This window comes from Hyperoodon ampullatus, assembly GCF_949752795.1.
Source record: "Hyperoodon ampullatus genome assembly, chromosome: 13".
NCBI classification, from domain to species: domain Eukaryota; kingdom Metazoa; phylum Chordata; class Mammalia; order Artiodactyla; family Ziphiidae; genus Hyperoodon; species Hyperoodon ampullatus.
The window spans coordinates 27,833,600-27,852,930 of NC_136926.1; the positions used below are offsets into that span (position 1 = coordinate 27,833,600).

Below are 19,331 nucleotides of genomic sequence, written 5' to 3' on the forward strand. Positions count from 1 at the left end.
GGGCGTGCGGACCAGGTGTGGCGAGGCTGGGATGAGGTGGGTCTCAGGAATCCTCAGCCAGCTCCTCTTGGGAGAAACATCAGTTCAAGTTCTTTGCCCTTTTTGAATTAAGTTGTCTTTTTGTTGTTGATGGTCTCTCTTTTTCATTCTCAAAATAACCTCGAGGACTAGGTGCAGCTAAAACAGTCCCACTGGGCACTGGGAAACTGACGCCAGCCCGCTCCAGACCTCAGGACAGCTGGGCCACAGCATCCGAGGGCTTGGAGGGGCTCTGGTTGGACCCCTGGTTAGACTCGGGTTGGTTGTGGGACCTGTGGACCCAGGCCCTGGGCAGGAGGTCTGGCAGAGCCTTCAGGGCTGTCTTGGCAGCCAGGCCCAAACCTGGTGTGCTGGGCCCACTCCCAGCAGCATGCAAGTGGAGGACCAGCCCAGCAATGCCCCACGATGCCCTCACCCTTCTCTGCTTTTCTGGGGCCCCCCTACCCTGCTCCAGCCCTCATGCCCAGCCTCTCCTCTCTCCAGGCCTGGGTCAGCATCTCACGGGGGCCTGTGGCCTACTGGCCCCCCAGTGTGAAACCCAGGGAAGGAGGGAGGAACCCCCACTTCCTCCTACCTGTGCTGCTGTGTGATGCAGCCGGGCAGGGCAGCAGCCGCGGGGCAGGTGAGTGGCACAGTCCTGCCCACCCAGTGCCCTCCGCCTGTTGGGAGGACAGGGTTAGCCATCAGTGGTACCTCCTGCCTAGGAGACCAGGCCCAGCTGTCCATCAGGTGAGAGCTGGTGGGTGAGAGCCTGGGGCAGGAACCCCCCCAAGAAGGTGCTGGCACCCAAGGGCACTTATGAAGAGTCATGGTTGCAAAGATGAGCCTTTGGCAAGAGCTTGAGGAAGGGGAGTGAGGCCCGGTGACTCCTTTCTCCCTCGTGGTCCCTTTGGGTGGCCCCAGGTCCAGCTCCCAAATGCACCCTGGTGATGCTTCTTTGGTCAGAACGTGCTCGCCCAGCCCTGATGGGATGCTGGCTGGAAGCGTTCAGGCTTGTCAGCTGAGTGGGTCCTTCTCCCTCCATTCCGAGCCACTGGTGATTTGAGGCTCAGGGGCTCCTGTCGCTGCTCCCCCACATAGAGGGGACCCCGGCTGTGGTTCCCCTCAGCCTTGGAGCAGCCCCACGGTCTCAGCAGTGTGTGCCTCGGGTGGGCAGAGTTCTGCAGAGGAGCCCCTGGCGGCCTGCAGCCAGAACCAGGGGTGGGGAGGGGAATGAGCTGAAACCCTGGATCCTTACCATTCCCTGGAGTGGCCAGGGCCTGCTGCCCGTGTGCTTGGGGCGGGTGCTGTGGCTGGGCAGGGGGAGCTGGAGCCCTTCCCACAGCTGAGTCCATCCTGTTTACTCCCGAGGGATTTTCTGACCTGTCTCTGACCTGACGATCACATGACAGACAACAGACACGGGGCTGGGATGCCGTGGGGAGCTGGAGCCAGCCTTTGGAACCCCAACACTCGGCCTTCCCTGGTGGAAAGGCGGTCACGGGGGAGGGCGCCGCCTGGCTGGCTGCCTCGGGATCTGGGTCACTGTGCACTGCCTTTCGCAAGTGTGTGCTCTCATGGGATTTTTAAATGCATGAGCACCTCTGGGAGCATCTCCGTGTTAGCGCCATTTCCCATCTCCACCTCTGCCACTCTTGAAAGCCCAGAACTGCACCGAGGACAGACAGAGGTGCAGCATACAGTGGGGGAGGCCCTAGCCATCCCCCGGCCACTGCCACGTGCATCCCTTCAGAGGGCCAGGGGCACACGGTCAGGCAGCGCCAACTTGCTGAGTCACGCGGAACTGAGCATCCTCTCCCAGGGACCATGTCTCATCGTGAGTGGACGGAGTCCCCCCGACCCTTGCTGGAGAGGGGACGCCCACTGCTGCTCTGGGTCCCTCGGCTGGCCCACTGCCGCCGAGCACAGGCGTCCTTTGTCCCTCTGTCCAGCTGCCCAGTGAATGGGGAACGTGGTGTGGACCAAGGCTCTGCCCCCTTGGAACCCTGCTCTGTCCCCTGCAGCACATGGGCTGCTGTGGCAGGGCTGGCAGTGCCCTCCTGGCTGGGCAGCTGCTCTGGACTGTGTGTCCCTTTGATGGATGGGCCTGTCGTCCACCGGAGGTGAGAACTCACTTGTCGTGACCCCGTTACACCGATCTAACTAGAGATGAAGGAAAGCGTTCTCCTCAGCCCCTCCCTGCATACACGTGTCTCCCCCCAACCCCGTGCTCTAGGCAGCCGCCCCCAGGGCTCCCTGGGCAGGGCTGTCTGGGCAGAGGGCACCTGAGGCTCAGAGCCATGGGGTGCACCCACCAATGCGGGGTAGAAGGTGCAAGCAGGGGAGCCCAGGTGCCCAGGTGGCTGAGCCAGGGCAACAGAACTAGGGAGGTTGGGGTGAGGGAGCAGCGCCCGTGAGCAGTCAAAGGCAGGGGCGGAAGGCGGAAGGGGTGAATGGGGCTGCTTGACAGCACAGGTCACATCCCTCTGGGGGCCGAGGTCTGTGCTCTGAGGTCCCCATTCAGCTGTTTGCTCTCGCTGTGCTCTGAACCCCGCTTCCTGGTCTGTGCACCAGCACAATGCCCACTCCCAGCACATGGCAGGGCTGCCTAGAGAGGGCCGTGTAGGTGGGAGGTCAGGAGAGTGCCCTGTGCCTGCCCCCTCGCCCCCTGTGGAGTTGGGGGTGGGAAAGGTGACTCACCTTCCTGCACACCAGGAGCTACCCTGAAAGAGGAGGACCCCAGGACCCCAGCCTGGGCTCCCCCATGGCCCCAACATCACACACTGAGGAGCAGGGGCCTCAGAGGGGACAGTGCCCGAGCCAGAAGCGGGTGGACACCGCCCAGCAGTGTCCAGGATAGCGTGGCAGGCGAGGCTGGATGTGGAAACTGGCCAAGCAGGTGGGGGTGGGGGGCAGATCATGGTGGGTGCTCACCACGGGCGGGGCCCTGAGCAGAGCACCTCCCATCGACCAGAGCGGCAGGTCCTCCTCTTGGGCTGACACTGAGCTTGACCTGGGCCTGCTCTACACACTAGTCCCAAACCCGGCCACAGATTCCCAGGAACAACCCAGGCGACCACCTTGGGGCCAGTTGGGGTGGGCTGTGGGAATCACAACCTTGAGCCTTGTCTAGGGGAGTGGGCCTCCCCGTTGCTGGGGCTTCTCCAAGGGCTGTCGGAGCAGGAGGGCTGTCTCCAGGCTCCTGGTTTTGGGAGCCTCACGTCCCGGGAAGGGCAGGTCTGTCTCAAGCCCCACGCCGTCACCATGAGGACTGCAGTCCCAGCCACGTGGGGTCTGAGGCTCCGAGCAGGTCCGGATGCAGGGATGGGGGCGAGGTCGTCACTGCACATCAGGAAGTTTTCTCTCAGTGGATTAACTCCCTTTTGAGTTGACTAAGGTCCTTCCTTGTCCCCCTGAAGGGCAGTGTGTTTCTCCTCTTCCCGTCATGGCCCTTTCTTCAAAGAGGTGGTCTGACCTCCTCGGGCTGGCGTGACCCGCAGGCCCTTCCCTCCAGCCCCCCATGAGGGGGTGTCGATGACAAAGCTGCGTCCAGCTCGGCTTCTGCCCTCGTCCTTGGCCTCAGATGGACTGTTCTGGAGCTTTGTCACCAGTGGCCCCTGCTCCACCTGACACCCGTGTGTCACCTGGACAAACTGCTTACCTGCATTGTGTTCACGTCACAGTGAACCGTCGCCGTGGTTCACATGGAGGCACGAGCTCCTGTCTGTCCTATGTGACCACAGATGCCCACGAGCCTGTGCTGACGGAAAGAGAGATACGGCACTGGCTAAATGCAGCCTCTTGAGAATTTCCTAACTAAAAAGAGGTTTTTTTCTGAAAAGCGTCAAGCTATTTGTAGCCCAAGTTGGTTGAACAGATTTTTCTGGGTGTAGCTTATTTTTTCACTCATTAACTTATTTTTCTTATGAATTAAAAAGTAGCATTTTTCCCACCCAGGAACATCTTCCTTACTTGTCTCTGTACCACAGCCAGCATTTCTGCTCCTGTGGGGGGAGCAGGCTCAGACCCCACCAGGGAGGCTGGGTTTTCCTCCAACCACAGCCCTGAAGTGGGAAGTGCAATGGCTGGGCCACGCCCACCACGCTTCTTCCCAAAGTCACACGTCCCCAGGGTTGTGCCCTTTGATGGGCAGGGGATGTGTAAGTGTTTCACTTGGCTGTCAGTTGGCAGCGTCCAGTCTCGAGAAACCAGAAAAGGCCCTTTTGCCGTCCCACCTGGCAGAGCTGGAGACACGTCCTCTGAATCCGCTGGCCAGTGCCCAGGCTCTTACTTTGCCTGTCCAGCCATGGATGCTGTCACCTGAGGTCTCCAACTAGACGGGGCAGCCCTGGTGTCTGTGGTGGGATCCAGACTGTCCCCTGGACTCACAGTGGTAGGCGACAACAGCCCCAGGGCTCGAAGCGGGCCCCTCCCCCTTCCTGGCCAGCAGCCCGCAGTCACCCCACAGGGATTGCACAGGAGGCCTGACCCAGGCCTACCTTTGACGTCTGCTTCCGGGAGCGGCTCCCCGTCCTCTTTCCATCAGCTCCATGCTGGTTCTCCAGGCCTGAGATGCTGGGCTCTAGCCCCGCTGTGCTTATGCACACACTCCTTTGGATACACTTACTTTAATGAAAAAGACCCTGTTTATGTGGTGCCCCTCACCCTTTCTGGTCCCATCTCCAGGATTGTTTTAAAATCCGTGATTTGGCCAAGCTAGGCCCTTGACCTGCAGTCCAGTCCCCTCAAGGCCGTGTTCAAACTCCCTGACAGGGGGCTGCCTGGAGCCCTCCCCGACCCAAGGAGGGCAGCGCTGTTGGGCACTTTGCAGGGGCACATCTGCCCTGCTGGGGACAGGCTCCTGTCTCTCCTCCTATGTCCCCACAGGCACAAGCTTGCCTGGCTCTGTCTGTGCTAAATGTCGAACTGCCATGTTTCACTGCCCGATTGACCCATTTTGCAAAGCTCCAGGTCCCCTGAGACGGGGTTCTCACCGAGCCCCTCAGGGCTGATGAAGGCTCAGAAGTCCTGACTGGCTCTCAAAGTGTCCCCTCCGGCCCCACTCCTTTATCCACAATTCCAAATTCCCAAAAGATCTGAAACAAAGGTTTTCAAAACTTGGTGGCAAAGCCAGCCTTGAACCGATATACATTTACTAGGATCTTTATTTATTCCAGTTTGTGTGAACAGTTGTGTTTCAGTACAAAAATCTTTAAAAAAAATTTTTTTTAAACATTGTTTGGCCGTGCAGAGCAGCATGCAGGACCTTAGTTCCCCAACCAGGGATCAAACCAGCACGGAGTGAAAGTGCAGAGTCTTAACCACTGGACCACCAGGGAAGTCCCTCAGTACAAAAATCTTAATGTGCCTGATTACGGGGTGCAGCCCCAGGGTCCAATGAGGTATCATGTAATGTATGAGATGTACAAAAATTCTGAATTCCAAACACATGTGGCCCCAAGGCCTGGGTGAGGGGTGGGGGCAGTGGACCGTCCCCATACATTGCAGTGCTGGAGCAGGCGACAGTCTGGTAAAGGGAAATGGGCTCAACCTGGCCCCAGGATTTCGCACAGTGATGGTGCTGCTCTCGTGGCTTTTTCACTTAGAGGTGAAACAACTCTGCCCAATGCTGGTGCTCAGAGGTGGAGGAGCCCACAGGCCAGCAGAGGGAGGAAGGGGTGCAGGAGGGCAGGGAGGGACGGGGCTTCCTGCCTGTGGAGGGGGCAGCAGGCCTTCTCCCACACAGGACCCTCCCTCACCTGGGAAGCTGGTGACCACTGGCCCGACTGTCACCTTCTGTGGGACTGAAAGCTCCAGACGTGCCTCCTGGGGGCACTCTGGGGAGGTCCAGGCCAAGGGCACCTGGGAGTGTGGCAGTGACCGAAGAGACAAGAGGCACTTATGCTGGTGAGTCCTCAGCTTCCCATCTGTAAGTGGGGTGCAGGCCCTGACCTGCCCCGCCTTCGCAGTGCCCTGGGGGGCCCCCTGCAACCCTTCTCAGGGTGCTAGCAGTCTGCCTCTGGGTCTGCAGAGCAGAGGGTGCCGAGGTGAGCATTGGGGGCGCAGGCCTCAGGTTGGGCCCATCCTGTCCAGGATGGCGGCTCATTCCCCACCAATAGTCCTGGACAGGGGGCCGGCTAACGGCGCAGGTGTGTGGGCTTGCAGAGCTGCGCACACAGCACCGAGCAGCTGCAGGAGAGGAGCTGGGGCTGGCCCCCCGCCACGCATCAAGCTTTCCGCACAGTGACCATCACCTTTCCTGCCACGGCCAGGAGCAGGACTCCCCAGGCCAAAGCCTCCGGCGTCCATCCTGATGAGGTGAGGAGGGGCATCCACTGACCTCAGTGGGCAGAGCATGCCGGTGGGGGGGGACCCCAGGGGCAGGCTTTACAGGCGGGCCACACCAAGGATGGCCAGAGGTCAGGCCTGGACTGGGGTCCCACGAAGGCAGAGGAGTCAGCCCGGGTCTGGGCAGGGGGGCAGGTTGTGGGCAGGGACGGGGTGGAGGGCGGGGTACGTGGGCAGGGGCCCGGCAGCGGGGAGGGGAGGTGGGCAGGGGGCGCGGCCGCGGCGGTGGGTGCAGAGCGGGTCTCGCGGTGTCCGGGCGGCTGGAGGCGAGGGCGTCGCCCCAGGCAGCGGGCGCGGGGTCTGTAGGGGCGACTGGGTCCCCGCCCCCGCTGGCCGCGCCGGGTCGCGCGTGGGCGCGGCGGGCGCCGATTGGCTGGCGGGAGCGCGGGCGGGGCGGGCGGCGGCGCGGAGGGGCCGGTCACCCCGCAGCCCGGCCTCGGCCTCCGCTCGTCGCCGCCCCGCCCGCGCGCACGTCCCCCCGGCGGCCACCATGAGCACAGGCCTGCGGTACAAGAGCAAGCTGGCGACCCCAGGTGAGCCCGGCGCCCGCCCGCGCGCGCGCGCGCACTCCTTTGTCCCCGCCGCCCGCACGCCTCTCACCGTGTGTCTCGGTCTTTCCCCCGCCCGCCGGCCTGGGCCCGGACCCCGACCCGACCCCCGACCCGACCCCGACCCGACCCGCAGAGGACAAGCAGGTACGTGTGCGCCGTCGCTCACCCGACCCGCTGTCACCCATTGTGCCACCAACGCGCGGCGCCCCAACGCGACCGCGCCCCCGCCGGCCGTCATCCCGCTCTGTCGCGATAACCGATAACCGATAACCGATTGTCAGCCTGGGCAGTGCCGCCAACCCGGGGCTGCAGAGGGGAGGAGCGGCCGCAGTGCCTCCGGGCCTGGCTCCTGACCCTCGAGGCGTGGCGTGCGCTCCTCCCCGATGGGGGATGGGCCGGGTGCCCCTCTCCCACTGGTCCAGCACCAGCCTCTCCTTGCTGACCTGGCCCGTGGCCGTGTGCTGGGGGTCCTGTGTGAGGCCATGGTCATGAAAGGCTACGGGCTGGGGGAGGGGTCCGAGTCCACCAGCCAGGGCCAGTCCCTGAGCAGCCCCACAGGGGAGCCTCTGGCCACCCCACCCACTTCTCTGCATCTTATGCCTCCTCTCCGCACACACCAATGTGAGTGGGCTGATCTGTGGCCAGGCCTCTTCCCCAGACTGGGAGCCTCCAGGGCCTGGTCTGAGTCATCCCGGTGCCCAGCACCAGTCTTCAGATCTAGGGGGTACAAACTGATTTCTCAAAGGGCTAGCCTGGACCCCAGCCTCCAGGAATAGAGGGCCGGACAGGAGGCTGGCCTGGGCACTCGCTGTGAACCTAGCTGAGGTCAGGTTTAAACAGCTAGGAGACCCCAAGAGGGCGTGGGGTGGGTAACCGGGGGGAGCTGGGGGTTCTGGGGCAGCCCTGCTGGGGGCCTCTCTGGCTTGAGCTCAGCCATGTTTAGGGCAGAAAAGAAGAGCCCAACTCTGGCACCAGGGTGGCCTTGGCAACCCTCATCTGGGATGGGGGTTCACACCCTGGGTGGATGCTGGGTGGAACCCAAAGTCTTGGCCTAGGTGCGGCAGGCGGGCCAGGAGTGGCCCAGCAGGTGGGGTGGGGGCTGGGAGTCACTCCTGCCCAGTGCCAGGCCCCTAGCAGGGATACGCCCCACCCTGGGACGGGTGAGGCTCACAGGGAGGGGCCGCGACCACCTCACCCTGCTAGCAAGGGGCTCCCCGGGGAGCCTGGGCCAAGAGCTGCCTCCCCATTGTGGCGGGTCAAACAATGAAGGAGATGCAGGGACACACTGCCATCAAGCTATTGTTCAAGGGAGAGAAAGAGCGAAGGCCTGGGAGACCGGCCCCCCCCTTCTCCTGGGCCTGCGGGCACTCAGGGATCCCCCTGCTGAGGCCCGAGCCCCTTCAGGCCTGTCTGCCCCTCCTGGAGCTCAGCTAGGACCAGCCTTACCTGTCCCCTGCTCCCAGGACCAGAGGGAGAGAGCATTATGTGGGTGGGGTGTGGGGTCCCCTGGGAGCAGGGCCAGGGAGCCCGGTGCTTGGGGAAGGCTCCGCATGGGTCTGGGGGAGCCGGAAGCCTGCAGTAACTTTGCTGTTCCATTGTTGGTGTTACTGAGCCTCAGCCTGTCTGCACTCTGGGAAAGGGGGCAGGGGAGCTCTGTGGGCCCCCTCTGTGCCCACCCGTCTCAGACTGTGGGGAGGGCTCTGGTGGTCCTCTGTGCCCCCTCCCCCAACTCCCACCCCACCTCTAGCAGTGGTGGGGCCTTCATTGGCTCTGGCAGCTGGGGTGATGATTCTAAGAATGGAAATGCCTCGAGAGTGTCAGGCACCAGGAGGAGGTGGGGAGGAGGTGGGCGCAGCAGCGTCTGTGGCTCGGGAAGTCCTAAGGAGTATTTGTTGTGCCTCGGGGGCCAGAGAAAGGGAGTGGAAAGGCCCCTTCCTTGGGGATACCCCAGGGAATCCCCAGGCCCCATCTGGACGAAGTCAGGAGACAGGGCAGGCAGGCAGGGAGCTGGTCTTGTCCCCCTGACCCGGACCTCCACTGAGGCTGTGCCTTACCGATGGGGAAACTGAGGCCTTCTGGGGGCAACGAGCCCATCAGGCACCAGGCTGTGGGGTGCCAGCTCTGTCTGTCCTCCTGGAGATGCCCTGGGCCCGAGATGTCAGCCTGTCTGGGCAGGAAGTGGGCCGAGGGGCCATGTCTAAATTGGAGCGGGGGGTGGAGGCTGGGTGGGACTCAGCCCCAAGGCCCCTCGCAGGTCCGCGTGGTGGAGGGCTGAGGCCAGCGCGGAGGCTTTCTCAGAGCCAGGGCTGGGGGCGGGCTGGAGAGCTGGGGCCTGTGGCTCCCCCCACCTCTTCTCGGATGAAAGGCTCCCCTGTTCCCAGCAGTGGGCCCACCCCTCCTCCCCAGGTGCCAGCGGCCTCCAGGCCACACAGCAGCAGCATGAGCCTAGACAGGGGGACAGAGGCCCCTTAAGCGGGGAGCCAAGAAGGGAGGGCCTAGGTGGGGGAGAACTGTGGGGCCTCCTGTTCCCAGTGACGCACAGTCCAGGGACACGTCTCTTTGGATCCCCAGCTCCTTTGCAGGCCTCCCTTGCCACAGGGCTGGTGCTGGCTTGTTCAGATTCTGGTGGGTCCTGTGGGCAGGGTCAGTGAGGAAGGGTTTGGGGGCTCAGGAGACCCCTGTAGTCCCTGGGGTGGCCGCACAGGTGTGAGGGCTGAGCTGGCTGGAGCCCTCCAGGCCCTGTGTTGCCCAGTCCTGTAAGTGAGAGCAGGGTGGAAGCTCAGAGGGAGTGTCCCCCTTAGGGGGAAGGGTTCACTCCAGCACCCCCTACCTCTGCTGGCAGCAGCTGTCTGGGGGCAGAGGTGGCAGCGCAGGGCTGGCCGGCGGGTTTGTGGAGCTACGCACTGGCCACAGCTTCCAAGTTTGCAGAGGTGGGGGTAGGGGTTGGGCATCTAGTGGTCTGATCGCTCCCTTCCCCCAACGTAAGCCTCCGCGGGCCTGGGTGGGGAGGTGGGCTCTGCCCTCGCAGGTTCCCCACTTCTCTCGGCGGCCACGGCGGTAAGAATTCTCCAGACACACGCGCACACACGCGAGGGGCGGGCCGTGCGTCGATGGGTAGCTGGGGGCGCCTCTGTGACACCGCCGCGGGAAAGTAGGGGGACCGGGCAGGCTCCCGCGGGCGCGCGCGTGGATGGGGGCGTACTCGGGCGCCCTCTGGCAGGCGGGACGCGGCAGCGCAGACCCGGCCGTGGACCCGGCCCCCCCGCCCACCCGGCTGTGCAGTCGCTGGACTGACGGCCTGAGCCGCGCCGCTCCGCGCGCAGCCGCCCGCCAGCCCGCCGAGCTGGGCCCTGCCCTCCTCCGCTCCGTGGCTCCGCCCGCGCGGCCCAATTTCCAGGCGACTGTCTCCCGGAGACCGCGCGCTCCTCTCCGGCGCGAGGGCCCGCCTGTGCCAGGGGCAGGCCCGCCTGGGGCCGGACGAGGCTTGGTGGCCTTGGGATCCCGGCATCGCGTGAGCGCCGCCCCTCCGGGCTTCGGTTCCCGCTCCCGCGTCCCGTAACCCGTAACCCGGGGGCGAGAACAGGGCCTCGGGGCCGCACAGCGCGCAAGCCCCTGGCGCACGGCTACGCCGGGTGGGCCTGACGCACACTGGGCCCCAGCGCAGTGGGCAAGGTCCCGGGGTCGCTGCGATGGACTCGCTGGCGGCACCCCAGGACCGCCTGGTGGAGCAGCTGCTGTCGCCGCGGACCCAGGCCCAGAGGCGGCTCAAGGTGTGTGTGGAGAGGGGAGCGGAAGGTGGGTCAGCTGTGCGCCCGCCCCCCGCGCACGGACTGGGGATGCGACGGGGACCGCAGGGCCGGGGTCCTGGGGTGGGCGCCGGAGGCCGCGGGAGGCTGGGCGCCGCTGTCTATAAATAGCCCCTGCTCCGCCGTCGCCGCAGCCAGCCACCCCCGCGGCTGGATCGGGGCCAGACGGGGCCTCCCACCCCTTACACTCGGGAGGGGTGAGTATTGAGGTGGGGGCTTCTCCAGCCTCTGAGGGCCTTGGGCGTGTCTGAGGGGTCTGGGTCCTGGTGCCCTCTGCGCACCACCCAAGGGGGGACACTGCCTTGCCCGCTGTGCCTGCCACCCCCCTCCACACGCACACAGACTCCATCTCGGTCCCTGTGAAGCCCTCGCGGTCACCTCTACCCTCCACCCCCACCTGCCTTCCACCTCCAGGGCCTTTGCCCGCAGGCCCTCACCCACTTCTGCCATTGAGATGCCCCCTCCCTGGGGACCCTGCCCTGCTGCCCCCTGGCCTGAGCTGGGTAGGGGCCAAGGCACCGGGCTGCCCCAGGAACCCCAGCATGCCCCTGACCCGCCCGCCCCTGCCAGGACATCGACAAGCAGTACGTGGGCTTCGCCACACTGCCCAATCAGGTGCACCGCAAGTCTGTGAAGAAGGGCTTCGACTTCACGCTCATGGTGGCAGGTGAGTGGGCCGGCCTCCGGGGCGGGGGGGTGGGGCACTGGCAGCCAGGCTCTGTCTGGGGCCTGGGACCTGACCCAACTTCCTCACTGCACCTGAGGGCAGGGGAGTCGGGCCTGGGGAAGTCCACACTGGTCCACAGCCTCTTCCTGACTGACCTGTACAAGGAGCGGAAGCTGCTCAGTGCTGAGGGTGAGTGGGCCCCACGCGGCCCTGGCGCTGCCACCATCCCCTGCTGGGTGACCTCTCCGAGGGCTCCTTCCAGGTCCAGCCCTGCTCCTCTGTCCCCGAAGCATGGGTCTCCCGTTCAGGGTCCAGATCACCGCTGGGCCACATAGCCAGGGATGAGAACGAGGGTCTGGGCTGCCCAGGGTGGGAGTGAGGGTCACAGAGGCTGTTCCAAACCATCCCCCCACCCGCCCTGCCACAGAGCGCATCAGCCAGACAGTCGAGATCCTGAAGCACACGGTGGACATTGAGGAGAAGGGGGTCAAGCTGAAGCTCACCATTGTGGACACACCAGGCTTTGGGGACGCCGTCAACAACTCTGAGTGGTGAGGAAGCCCTGCCCGGTCTGCCCTGGCCCCCGGCCACCAGCCACCAGCCTGGCCTCATGTGCCCCCTGCCCCCAGCTGGAAGCCCATCACCGACTACGTGGACCAGCAGTTTGAGCAGTATTTCCGGGACGAGAGCGGCCTCAACCGCAAGAACATCCAGGACAACCGTGTGCACTGCTGCTTGTACTTCATTTCCCCTTTTGGGCACGGGTAGGTGGCTACCCTGGGCCAGGGGTGCGGGTCCTGCCCATCCCTGCGGCGCCCCCTCCCACCACCCCTACCCCATGAGCCCCTCGCCCCGGCTGCTTTCCACAGGCTGCGGCCAGTGGACGTGGGCTTCATGAAAGCCCTGCACGAGAAGGTGAATATCGTGCCCCTCATTGCCAAAGCCGACTGTCTCGTCCCCGGTGAGATCCGGAAGCTGAAGGAGCGGGTGAGCCTGTGCGGCCGCGGGGCGCAGCCGGGACTCTGGTGGGGCCAAGGGCACCAGCCCCTCACCTGATGGCCCTTGCCTGCCGCAGATCCGGGAGGAGATCGACAAGTTTGGGATCCACGTGTACCAGTTTCCTGAGTGTGACTCGGACGAGGACGAGGACTTCAAGCAGCAGGACCGGGAACTGAAGGTGAGGCTGCAGCACTGGTGGTAGGGGACCCAGAGGCCACTTTACACCAGGTCGGGAGGAGGGCCAGGGCCCAGGTCTGACCTGGGGGGCAGGAGTCCTTCGTCCAGGCTGTAGAGCCTTCACCTGGGGCTGGGGCTAGGGCGGCCCAGGTCCCCCGCTGGCTTGTGTAATTGGGTCCCCATGTAGTTAATAGGTCATGGAATGCTTGCCAGGATCTAAAGGCACAGCCACTGGCCAGGCCCCCACCCTGGCCCTGTTTTCAGCCCCCTCGCCATGCTTCACCCGCAGAAGGGACTAGTCCAATGGCCCCAGGCCTGTGCATGTCCTGGCTCCCAGAATTCTGAGCTCTGGGGGGAGGGGGGTGGCTTTGAGTGCCCCAGGGGTTAGAGTGGTGATGGCAAGCCCAAGCTGGGGACAGGTGGCCACCGAGCCAGGAGCAGTGTGGACCTTTCACCCCGAAGTCAGCAGGGGTATCACTAACAGAGGCATGGGCTCTGCCCTGGGAAAGGAATGGGGAGGCACTAGATGGAGTGGCTGTTGGTGGGGGGGTAATCAGGAGGGGGGTACATCTGATGGGCACGGCCCAGCAAAAGCCCTAAGGTGTAAGCTGCACCAGTTCTGGCTTCAGCTGGCAACAGAGAGGCCAGAGGTGGGGACAACAGGGTCTCTTTGGGGAGAGGTTGTTGATGGTGATTCTGGAGGGCGGACCAGGTGCTTAGTGCCCGTGCCCCTCTCCCACCACTGACCCCACACCCGTGCTAACTGGGAGTGAGCCCTTGCACCTGCCCCCCCAGGAGAGCGCACCCTTCGCTGTTATCGGCAGCAACACGGTGGTGGAGGCCAAGGGGCAGCGGGTCCGGGGGCGCCTGTACCCCTGGGGGATCGTGGAGGGTGAGTCAAGGCCTGGGGCACAGCATTTGGGTGGGAAGGCTCCCCTGGGCCGGCGCCTCACCCACTGCCCGCCCCTGCCCACAGTGGAGAACCAGGCACACTGCGACTTCGTGAAGCTTCGCAACATGCTCATCCGTACACACATGCATGACCTCAAGGACGTGACATGCGACGTGCACTACGAGAACTACCGAGCGCACTGCATCCAGCAGATGACCAGGTGCGTGACCCACCCGCCCTCGGACCTGCCCTGACCCCCACCCAGAGGTGTGGGAGCCACAGGGTATCGAGGGTCAGCCCAACCCCCAGCAGCTTATCCCTGGTGTCCACCCTGCAGCAAACTGACGCAGGACAGCCGCATGGAGAGCCCCATCCCCATCCTGCCACTGCCAACCCCCGATGCTGAGACGGAGAAGCTCATCAGGATGAAGGATGAGGAGGTTGGTAGGCAGCAGGGGAGGAGCAGGGGCTGGGGGTGGGGACAGGGCCAGGCCCGTCCCGTCGCACTTCTCACCCCACCCTCTGTTGTTCCTGCCCCCACCCCCCAGCTAAGGCGCATGCAGGAGATGCTGCAGAAAATGAAGCAGCAAATGCAGGACCAGTGACCCCACCACAGCCCCACTTTTCCATGGATATACTGCCAGTTTCCAGGCTGGCCCTTCCCACCCCTGGACCCCAACTGGCCTGGACTCGACCCCGGATTCGTCTGGATCGCCAACAGGCCTGGACACAGCCCCAATTCCAGAGTGGCCCAGACCTGGACTTTTCCCTACTGTTCCTGAACTGACCCAGAGACGCGGGGTCGCAGCCCCCAGCCAGCGCTAATTTATTCTCAGCATCAGCCCCTCCCCTCATTTGTATCTGCTTCCAAGGGGCCTGGACAATGGCCCCCACAACCAGCCCTCTCTGGCCTTGGGGGAGCAGGAGCTAAGTTGGGTGGTGACTTCTGAGATCTCCCCCCAACCCAGAAGGTCACAGCACTTAGATTCCAGGCCCTACTCAGATGGGCGGGTAAACCAAGGCAGAATAGGGGAGCAGGTCCGCGGGATCATGGGCCTATTCCCTGCCCAGTGCTGCAGAGTGAACTTGGGAGCCCTCACTTTGTGCTGAGGTGGGCCAGGTCCTTCTTACCTCCTCACCCACTCACCAAGTAGCTCAGCGGGCAGGTTGGACAGCCGAAGCAATTAGGATCCCTCCAGACCTTAGGAGGCTAGCTGGCTGCTGGGGAGGAATAATGGGGCTGGGATGCTTGTAAATGCCTACGCCCCTCCCCCGCGGCCATGGCCCGGCTCCAGGAGCAGTGGGTGGTGGGCAAACTGGCAACCCCCATCCCTGGACCACCCTTCCCTGTTGGTCGCTGGAGGCCTGTTCCCCCCAGCAGCACTGTTGCCCCGGGTTCCTGAGCCCTTGGTCCCCCATCCCTCCACCCGCATGATCCCTGCCCCCAAGCCCCATTCTCCAGTTTGTTCAGTTGTGAATGCTGCGTCCTGTCCTGGTGACAGGAGAACAATGTTGGTGAACGTCGAAGAGGGTGTCCGAGTGCTCCGTGCGCCCCTGGGAGTGAGTGGGGCGGAAGCCCGGTCGGCCGGCAGCCTGGCGATAGCGCTCTATCTGCGCTGCCGGCTTGGCCTACGGGTTATTTCTGAAGGGCGACGGGGCTGTGGTCGGTTCGGCGGGTGCGCCGGGGCCTGGCAGGGGCGGGGCGGCTTTATCGCCCGGTTCTGCGGCTGCTGCCTGGCGCTCCAGAGCTAGCTGGACCGCTGTCCTCTCGCCATGGGCTCCGGTGAGTCTGGGGTCTGCCCGGGCCCGGCCGCTCCCTGAGTAGAGTCCGGTGGGGAGGTGCTCTGTCCTCTGGGCTGTAGTCGGGAGAGGTTTGGGTCAGACTTCGAGGGCACTTCCAGCCGGTGTGCCAGGCTGTCGGGGTGGACAGGCTCGCGGGTGATGGGGGGGACACGCGGGTGCCCCGGGACCCCGCCCAGGAGCCCCAAGGGTCGGGCTCACCGCGGCGCTTCCCTTCCAGGGCCGCGCGGGGCGCTGAGCCTAATGCTTCTGCTGCTCGCGCCGCCAGGCCGCCCGGCCGCTGGCTGCCCGGCCCCGTGTCGCTGCGCGGGGACGCGCGTGGACTGCGGGCGCCGCGGGCTGACGTGGGCTTCGCTGCCGGCCGCCTTCCCGCCGGACACGACCGAACTGGTGCTGACGGGCAACAACCTGACGGCGTTGCCACCGGGGCTGCTGGACGCGCTGCCGGTGCTGCGTGCCGTGCACCTGGGCGCCAACCCCTGGCGCTGCGACTGCCACCTGGTGCCGCTGCGCGCCTGGCTGGCAGGCCGGCTGGAGCGCGAGCCCTACCGCGACCTGCGCTGCGCCGCGCCCCCCGCGCTACGGGGCCGCCTGCTGTCCTACCTGGCGGAGGAGGAGCTGCGCGCCGCCTGCCCGCCTGGCGCGCTCTGCCGCGGGGCGCTAGCGGCGCAGCTCCTGCTACTCTGCCTCGGGCTGCTGCACGCGCTGCTGCTGGCACTGCTGCTGTGCCGCCTGCGGAGGCTGCGCGCCCGCGCCGCGCGCCGGTGGCCGCTGACTACCCCGCTGGCGGCGGAGCCCGCGACCCCCGAGCCGAGCGACTGGCGCTGAGCCATGCGGCCGGCCCACTGACGGCCCCCGCTCCGGCCGCGTCCTCCGCCCACACGATCTCCCAGACGCGCCCCCCCGCGGCCGCGCGCAGGGGCCCCACTGCTGCGCGCGCACCGCTGGCGACACGCACACACACCCTGGACCTGGATGCCGAAGCGGGCCCGGGGCGAGCCGCTGCCCAGACCAGTCGAGCCCCCCACGCCATCTCCAGTGCGAATAAACCCTGCTCCCCATCCGACCGATCTCTGCACCGTGCGACTCGGAATCCCCCCCTCAAACCCAGAAAGAGCTCCGGGGATGATTCAAGGGGACACATCGCATGTTCATACACCCAAAATCACCTTCTGGTGCGCGTGCAAGGTCTGGGAGTGAACTCACCTGCCACCAACTCTCCCAGAAGTTCTAGTGAGAAGGCACAGAAGAGCTGGAAGTACAGTGCTCACACTGGCGGGAGTGAGGACACGGGGGACAGTGAGGACAGTGGACAGTGAGAACACTGTGGAGCAGTGAGGACACTGGACAGGACAGTGTGGGGACGGTGAGGACCCCACAGGAAGTGTAGTTGCCAGAAAGAGCAGATGCTCAGAGTGGCGGTTTCCGGGAGTCAGTCAGGGTCTTCCAGGTGGCTCTGAGGACAGTCCAGGGTGTGAGGTTTCCCTGAAGGCAGTGACTGCGCCACACAGGCAGCTTTCAGGGTATCAGGGATGCACTGGGGATGGTGAGGGCGGTCGGGTGGCCCAGCAGATGCTTCCTGGGCATATGAGCGAGAAGCTCTGGAGGGCAGGTGAGGAGGGGGCAAGCGTTGTGAGCTGGGGTCCACGTAAGTTCCCTGCAGGGGTGAGGAGGCACCTGGGGTTGCAGGGTCTCTGAATCGTGTCCTCCACCTGGCTGCCGCCTCCTGCAGGAAGGCACCTCTGTTTCTCAGTCCCTGTCTCCCTGTCCCAGCCCTGGACCCAGGCTGAGCCACCGGGGCCTGGAAATCCTCTGTGGGTGTCCCAGTGAGGCTCAGGCTGCTAATGAGGGCCTGGCGGACCCAAAGAGGGGCTGATGCATTTCCCACTATTGGGGTCCTGCTCCCACCCTAGGTGTGGCCCCCACCTGTCTGGCCCTGTGAACAATGAAGGCTGCTTGCTGTTCACCCCAAACAGGACCCTGACAAGGAGCCTCGGGCCTGAGCCCCAGCTGCCTGGCACAGGAAGGCCCCCGGCTCCTCTGACCGGGTCGGGGAGGCTGCCACTGACACGGCCTTTGTCCTGGCCTTTGTGGGACAAGACAGATGGCCCTCCGGTCAGGCTGATGCTATCTCAGGGCTGCCGGTGGGACGTGAGGCAGGAGCCACCCCCTCCTTTGTGGGCAGGTGCATGGCATCCGGCCCATTGTGGGCTGCAGTTGACTGTCTGGCCGTCCATCCAGCCTTATCACCACATCTGGGACAGCGGCCCCTTTTGTACAAATAAACTGCCACCCTACCTCCCCCAGGGAGTGTCCCAGAGCCCCTGGTGGGGGTCAGAGGTAATAGTCATTGTCAGAGCAAGGTCCACAGGCCACCCCCTAAATTCAGCCCCAATGTGATGCAGGAAGGGGGTGTCACCCCTACTTTCTAGAGGAGGAAACCAGATCCCAGAGGAGGGTCTCCCTGCTGGGCCCCAGAGCTTTCTCCATGGCTGCACTGGGAGCAGAGCTGAAACCAGGCCCCTGGGACCCACTCTCCTCCTCACTGAGGCCTTTGGGGGGCAAATGCAGGGCCCAGAGAAAGTGGCCTTGGGGTCCTAGGTGACCCCAAGCAAAGAGAAGGAGGCCCCCCTGGGCCATGGGATGAGGTCCCAGCAGGAGCTGTGAGAAGTGGTGAGCAGGAGCCCAGCTCCACGGCCAGTGTCCTGCTGAGAGGGTGGGCATGAGGGCCCTGAGGGCCAGGAGATGCAGAAGACGGGAGCTCCTCTGAAAGAGGGAAAAGGCTGGCATCACAGTGTGGTCAGACTTAAGGAAGAACTTCCCACTCAGACAACGGGGCAGTGGAACCACATGGTTTCTCCAGGCTTGCCCCTCCGTCTTGCCAGTTCTCCATGATTTTGATGGGCTCCAGCCAAGGTACTGACCACAGGGGGATGCGGGCCTGGCCTCGCTGGCTGACCTGGCCCAGCCTGCTTGGAGCCCCCAGTCCCAATCCTGACCCTAAGCTGACCCTCCACACACTAACCCTGGGGCCTCAGCCTCCAGAGTGTGGGGAATTGGAACAGTCCCAGCTCAGGGACACTGAATGAATGGCCCTGTGTATGGATGGGGAGTGGACACCCCTCCCCCAGCTCCAGGGCCTATGGTGCCCCTCCCTCCAGCACTGTCCTCCATCTCATGGATGACACACCTGCCCCAGGGTCCCTTCCCCACTGATAGGCTGGTCCCCTCTGGGGCCTCAGACTCCTTCCAGATGGGAACAGGTCAGGGTCCAACTCAAAGCTCTGCCAGGGCTTCCCTGGTGGCGCAGTGGTTGAGAGTCCGCCTGCCGATGCAGGGGACATAGGTTCGTGCCCCGGTCCGGGAAGATCCCACATGCCGCGGAGCGGCTGGGCCCGTGAGCCATGGTCGCTGAGCCTGTGCGTCCGGAGCCTGTGCTCCGCAACGGGAGAGGCCACAGCAGTGAGAGGCCCGCATACCGCAAAAAAAAAACAAACAAAAAACAAACAAACAAAAAAAGCTCTGCCAGCCCCTCATACCTGCAGCCCCCAGGCTGGCTGATTCAGGGCCCCCTGCCCTGCAGCCCCAGGATCCTCCGACCACAGACTGGCCCCCCAGCTTCCCGGGGGGTAGGGGGTGGCCAGTGGTGTGGCTCCCAGGACCGCCAGCCTTAGATCAAGGCCCAGCCCTTCCCAGGGCAGGCATGACCTTCCTGCTCTATGTCCTAACTATTCAAGGCCTCCACTCAACATGCCCTCAGCAGGGCGCGTTCTGGCCCTGCTCTGCCCAGACACGTGGTGCAGGACCCTAAGGCTGCCCCGGGGCTCAAACCACATCTTGGCTAGTGAGCGACGACCGAGGGGTTGCATAGAGTGAGCCCGGCAGGGCCAGACGGCGGTGCAGTTAGACAAAACCCTGACCTGCACGGGGAGCCTTGGTGTTTTCATCCCTGAAATGGGCTGATGCCTGTGTCTCGTCCTCCCCGGGCGCGCGACCCCAGCCCGGCAGCAGAGGGCGCTCGCGACCTGCAGGAGAGCCTGTGCGGGGCGCCCGGGGCGGAGGGGCGCAGGGGC

At 64.5% G+C, this 19,331-nt stretch overlaps 2 protein-coding genes across 4 annotated transcripts; both read left to right on the top strand.

The window, feature by feature from the left end:
* Positions 1 to 6,856: 6,856 nt before the first annotated feature.
* On the top strand, positions 6,857 to 14,976 carry SEPTIN5 (septin 5; the record flags this gene model as incomplete). 3 transcript variants are annotated; one of them, XM_079718101.1, is made up of 12 exons in its annotated part: positions 6,857 to 6,899; positions 7,051 to 7,061; positions 11,294 to 11,390; positions 11,493 to 11,579; positions 11,818 to 11,941; positions 12,020 to 12,154; positions 12,260 to 12,377; positions 12,466 to 12,567; positions 13,362 to 13,458; positions 13,543 to 13,678; positions 13,796 to 13,898; positions 14,007 to 14,976. In XM_079718101.1, 12 exons carry the CDS (start codon positions 6,857 to 6,859, stop codon positions 14,061 to 14,063), a joined length of 1,110 nt encoding a protein of 369 aa, XP_079574227.1. In that variant the 3' UTR covers positions 14,064 to 14,976. The 3 variants fall into 3 exon arrangements, with proteins under 3 accessions (XP_079574227.1, XP_079574228.1, XP_079574229.1); XM_079718102.1 differs by lacking the exons at positions 6,857 to 6,899; positions 7,051 to 7,061 and adding an exon at positions 10,601 to 10,687; XM_079718103.1 differs by lacking the exons at positions 6,857 to 6,899; positions 7,051 to 7,061 and adding an exon at positions 10,607 to 10,693.
* A 169-nt stretch (positions 14,977 to 15,145) lies between these two features.
* GP1BB (glycoprotein Ib platelet subunit beta) lies at positions 15,146 to 16,312 on the top strand. Its single transcript, XM_079717952.1, has 2 exons — positions 15,146 to 15,241; positions 15,479 to 16,312. Exons 1-2 carry the CDS (start codon positions 15,232 to 15,234, stop codon positions 16,084 to 16,086), a joined length of 618 nt encoding a protein of 205 aa, XP_079574078.1. The 5' UTR covers positions 15,146 to 15,231; the 3' UTR covers positions 16,087 to 16,312.
* Positions 16,313 to 19,331: the final 3,019 nt, after the last annotated feature.